The sequence below is a fragment of the Otolemur garnettii genome, unplaced genomic scaffold, assembly GCF_000181295.1.
Source record: "Otolemur garnettii isolate 467f Iridium unplaced genomic scaffold, OtoGar3 scaffold00134, whole genome shotgun sequence".
Taxonomy (NCBI): domain Eukaryota; kingdom Metazoa; phylum Chordata; class Mammalia; order Primates; family Galagidae; genus Otolemur; species Otolemur garnettii.
Genome location: NW_003852529.1, coordinates 3,388,680 through 3,393,927, shown reverse-complemented (window position 1 = coordinate 3,393,927; position 5,248 = coordinate 3,388,680). Strand labels below are relative to the sequence as shown.

General features: G+C 54.3%; 1 protein-coding gene across 2 annotated transcripts in view; it reads right to left on the bottom strand.

Moving 5' to 3' along the window:
- SPTBN2 (spectrin beta, non-erythrocytic 2) overlaps positions 1–4,390 on the bottom strand; it is a 36,601-nt gene extending 32,211 nt beyond the window's left edge. The window contains exon 1 of one of the 2 annotated variants that reach the window (XM_012810464.2): positions 4,216–4,390. In XM_012810464.2, the coding sequence (XP_012665918.1) occupies positions 4,216–4,372 (157 nt within the window). In that variant the 5' untranslated portion in view covers positions 4,373–4,390. Of the gene's footprint in view, positions 1–1,600; positions 1,992–4,215 lie in introns of those variants that run through there. The other variant, XM_012810463.2, reaches the window with a different exon arrangement.
- Positions 4,391–5,248: the final 858 nt, after the last annotated feature.

Genomic DNA, 5,248 nt, shown 5'->3' with positions numbered 1-5,248 from the left:
TCAAAAAAAAAAAAAAATAAAAATAAAGGTGTGATCTGACCCCAAGGACGAATCAAGAGTTGCCCAGGACCAGGAGCAGGTATGGCTGTTCCCTTCGGTTGTGGACAAAAGAGAGGGTGTGGACTTAAAAATTACAGCAGCGGCTCTCCCAAACAGTCATTAGGACTGACAGTATAGAGGCTGCAGGATAATTTAAAGGAAGGATGGGCCACACTCGGCTTCTGGGGCAGGTACATTCAGTTGGCTGCAAGCAGATCCGGCCGGAGGACACAAACTTCCCAACACTAAGAAGAAAAACAAGATCTTGAAATTTGGGTCTGGGAAAACAGTGAGCCCAGGAAACGCACGGGTGGGAGAGCCAGGCAGAGTCAGATGCCAATCTCAAAAAAGTTAGGAAATGCCCTGCGGCCTGGGGAGCTACTGAAGCAGGGATGCTGTAAAGTTCCACAGAAAAATAAAAATTAGAAAATTTATAAGTGACAGAGTGAAGGAAAAGAGTCAAGCCCTCAGAAGCCGCTCTGGCCACTAGGATTTTTGCCAGTTGCCCACAGGGAGCCCTGGGTAAGGACCCAGTGAAGTCAGGACCTGAATAGTCACTTTCCTTTCCGTCTCAGCCCCAGCATCTCAGAAACCGAAAGACTCATCCCTAAATCTCACATTCCTGTGAGCCTCACCCATCAGACACAACGCACCCACACCCATTCCTCCACCCTATGCCTGCCACAAACCTGGGGTCCCTAATTACTGTGTCAGATGGTCCTATGCTCCATTGCACCTGTGGAACCAAGGGTGTCCCTAGGCCTTTCAGGGTCTCCTGAGCTGGGGCTGGCTTGGATCACAGGTTTTTACTCGATCTGGGGGACTGCCCTGACACCAAGCACAGTGGGGTGAAACCATGTTGGCACACAGGTGGAACAAGAGGGGAAAATGTAGAATAGCAGCAACTAGGAAAAAAGTGGGCAAAGCCAAGTACCAGGACAGAGTGTCACGTCACCAAACTCCACAATATTCCTAAAACACACCCCACAAAACATGGAGATTGCCAGAAACACACTTAAATATTTGTGCCCATATGAACACACACCTGCTTGGGCATCCACCTGGGCCTGCTTGCACAAGCCTTCACCTTTGACACACTCTCCTCAGTGCCCACACACACAGAGCCTCCTGGCACATTCAGCACCCACCGGGAAGCCCAGGGAAACAGACCGTCTGCAAGTCCCTGTGCCTCTGGCTCACCCTGGCCTTCTCCTTCCTCAACAATCCCATCCCGATGCCAGAAAGGGCCTCCCTGGTTGCTGGCACCGATGCCCCACACTCCCTCCACAGACAGGAACCTCTGTCCACGTAGTACCCAGCGGGCACCTGGCGGTCACACTCTCCCATGCTTCACACTGATGGGTCTGAAGCTTTCCCAGTTCCATCAACTTCCGTGAAATTTCTGGCCACTCCCAATTTTTCCCTCTAAGCCCTGTCACGCTGTCTTCCCCCTGCTAACAACTGCATCTCCAGAGTGTCCCACTCCAGAGGCTCTGCTCTGGTACTCTCCGCGTCCGGCCCCTCTGGCACACAGGCGACCCCCTGGATCCCATCTGCTCACCTTGGAGCTGCTTGAAGCGTCCTTCCAGCACGCTGGAGTACTGAGAGGAGTTGACGTAGGCGGCTGGCGAAAACAGGAGGCCCCCGGGGCTCTGGGACCCTTCCACCGTCTCATAGTGGAAGTCGCCGGCCGCGTGCAAGCCGTCCCCGTGAGCCCTGCCCACCGCGTCCCCATTCATGGTGTCGCCGCCTTCTCCGGAGCCCAAGGCCCACAGGGCATGCTCCCCTTCGCTCCCCCTGGGGCTTGGGCTGGGGATCCCGAGAGGCTGGGGTCCCGTGTGCAGGGATTCTAGGATGGTGGGACTTTCAAGGAGAGGAAAAAGACTTAGGAGCTGTCTGAGCTCCTGAGACGAGTGCGCGGGCACACCTGGCCGCGGCGAGAGGAGACAGAGGCGGCCCCAGACAAACAGGTCGGACGGTGTCGGAGGAGGGGTGGGGGGCGGAGCCGGCCGGCGGGGGCAGGGCCGGGCCCTGCGGGGACGGAGGAAAGAGCTGCCAGGAGCTGCCCATTAAGCCCCCAGTTGCCTAAAAATACAGAATACCCGAGATAGGGGTCCCCAAAGCAAAGTCTTGCTTTCCAAGGTTTGTGGGCTGGGCAAGGATGGCCACTCTCTTGGGTGACTCAGGGAGGTCCTGTCCAGGACATGGGCAGGCTTTGACCCCCAGGTCAGAAACAGAAAGATCCTCCAAGAGGCAAAAGCCAGGCACTGTACTAGGCATTTACTTTTGTCCCCTCATCTGTGGAGCAGGCATTTATTTTACTGGCCACCTGTTTGCTATCATCTCCTCCAGTACCTGCGCCTTCCCTGCCCTGGGCCCACCAGGACTCCTCTGGGCCAGGCCATGGCCTCCCCCCCCCCCACACTCCCCTGCTGGGCACATCTCCCAGATGTCATTCCTAGCTCTCGCTGGGCTTCAGCCTTTGTCACTTGCAGCCTACACTTGCCCCTCCCCATCTACATTCATTGGAAATTTACTTTGCACCTACTGGTTTGAGGCAAGGCCCACGTACAGCCGCCTCTTCAAGAAAGCCCAGTCTAGTGAAAGCATGGGGTGGCACATACTTGTGAACAGACATGGTAACAATACTGGTGGTACGTGGCATGTGCACAGATATGGTGACAGTCCTGGGTGGCAAGCAGCCTGTGTGCAGACATGGTGACAGTACTGGGTGGTATGTGTCATTGTGCAGCCCTCAGTGGTATGTGCCAATATGTGCACAGATATGGGTGATAGTACTGGTGGCATGTGTCATATGTACAGATAAGGTGACAGTCCTGGGTGCCATGTGCCACATCTGCACAGACATGGCAATACATCTGGGTGGTACATGTGATATGCACACAGATATCCTGATAGTCCTAGAGGCAACACAAATTCAAAACCAGAGTAGCAGGAAAACTTCCCCCAAAGAGATGCCATTCTCCATAACACACACCTTTTGTCTGTTGTGTCTACAGAAGCGCCAATGTGAGTATTTTATAAGCTACCCTGAAGATCAACGGGAGGATAGTGAGAGAAGGGGTCGCCAAAAGCTATGGCCACATGGGGGTCCTCATGCTGGCACTGAGTTGGCTCAAAAGAATTACCTGGGGAGCATTTGGAAACCCCAGAGTTCTGGATCATTTGTGTAAAGATTATATATTCACTGTGTCCAGGGAGGGGCTTGGGAACCTGCATCTGTACAAAAATGTCCCTGGATGATCCTGTAAAACATGTGGCCAGGTCCAGGAACCTCCCTCCAAATCTCTCTTCTTCCAGGAGCCACCTCACCCCCACTGGGGACACCGCCTCCCAGGTGGGGAGCAGCTGGGACCTCTCCCACTGAAGTGGGTTGGGTGGCCAGCAGTCAGTGGCAATGACAAGGGTGGGATGGAAGAGGGAAGCCAGACTGGATGGGTGGCCTTGGGGTGTGTGCGTGAGCCAGCCACTAGTGGTGTCAGGTGGCAGCCGCACTCCTATTGCTATGACAACTCCTCCCCCTTAATGAGGGAGGCTCGTCAGACGGGTTTGTTTGTGCTCAGAGGAGCCAAAGGGGAGAGTCCTGGCTGCAGGGAGGGGCGGGGACTGAGGCAGAGAGCGAACCTGGAGAATGGGCAGCTGTGGCTGCGAAACCAGCTGTGGGCGGAGGGAACCTGCTTCAGGGTTCAGGTAGATGAAATAATGGGAGTAACAGGCGGCAAGTGGAAGGAACAGATGGGGAGGGACAGAGAGGATAATGGACTGGGAGAGAGATCAGGTGTGGGAAATGACTGGAAATCGAGGAAGACACATAAGGGGATGAAAGGCAAGGGAGAGGTGGGTGGAGACACGGGTGACAGCGAGAGTGAGCACAAAAGGAGGAAGGGATGTGACTCAGGGACGAGGCCAGAGAAGGAAGCTGTTTTAGCCATCTGAGCCAGTCCATTGGGTCATTGTTGCTTCTCTATGCCTGGGAGAAGAGGCTGGGGAATGTTCTGGATTGCATGAAGTCAGCTCTTCAGGCAGGTTTGGGGAGCAGGACCTTGATAGGGTGCTCTGCTTTGCCCACATCAGTGCAGCAGCTTAGAAAGTTAGTTCTTCCCGTAAAGTTACAGGACTCTCACCAACATCTCCCCAGCCCTCCCCTGACCTCACCTGCCAGTGCCTTAATTCGAGACCTCTCAAAGAGGCGAGCTGAGCTGCTGTCATTGTCCCAGTCCGAGTCAGGCAGGTCCCAGCGGTTGTTGATATCGCTGTACTGGCCCTGGATCTCCAAGCTGTCAAAGTCTGTGGGCGACAGAGTGCTGCTCATGGTGATGGGTGGCTTTCTGCTCCTGCAAGAAGAATGCAGCTGGTGAGGGGCATCTTGGGGCACCAGGCCCTCCAGCTGGTGAGGGGCATCTTGGGGCACCAGGCCCTCCACTCACCAGGTACGTCTAGCTTCCTGCCCTCCTCTGCTCTGTTCTTGCGGCAGAGGTTGTGGTTGTTTTGTGGGAGTTTTTTTGGTCAGCATAAAGCAGCCCCCAGTCTGAGGGGGGAAGCCACAGTGGGGAAGCCATGGAGAGGAATACAACAGAAGCACACAGAAGGAAAAATTCTGCAGGGGGACTGACTTCTGACCGAGCTTCAACATCACCCATTCCTTGGGTCTGCAGCCTGCCCTCCTCCACAATCACACCTATCCGACTTTTAGAGGTGAGGGATCACCTGCACAGAGGGGAATTGCTTGCTGCAAGACTGAAAACTGGCAAATTTATGGAAACAGTTCGTTTACCTTGTAAGTTATGTCTTCCCTACCTATGTATGTACCCCACACAGGCAGGTACTCAGTAAATATTTGAATACATTGCACAGAAAAAAAAAAGGAAAGAAAAGAAAAATAGAAGCACATAAGTGAGAAGGAAGGCCATCAGTGTCCCAGCAATGGTGGACAGGAAGGGCTCCAAGGGCCTTAGGCCAGAGAGGTAGGGTGGGGCGCTGAAAGGGTGGTGGGCTCCAGTGGTCCAGGCAGTGGTGTGTATACAGCCAGGGTAACGAGGCAGGAGACGTGGGGCCCCTGGGACAGTAATGAGCAGAAATTGGTATTTTTCATCCCCTGGTTCTACAAGTTCTTTTGAGCCCCTACACAACACAGGCCTTAGCCCTGAGTCACTGCCCTTCATCCTATGCCCTGTAGATAATTTGAGAT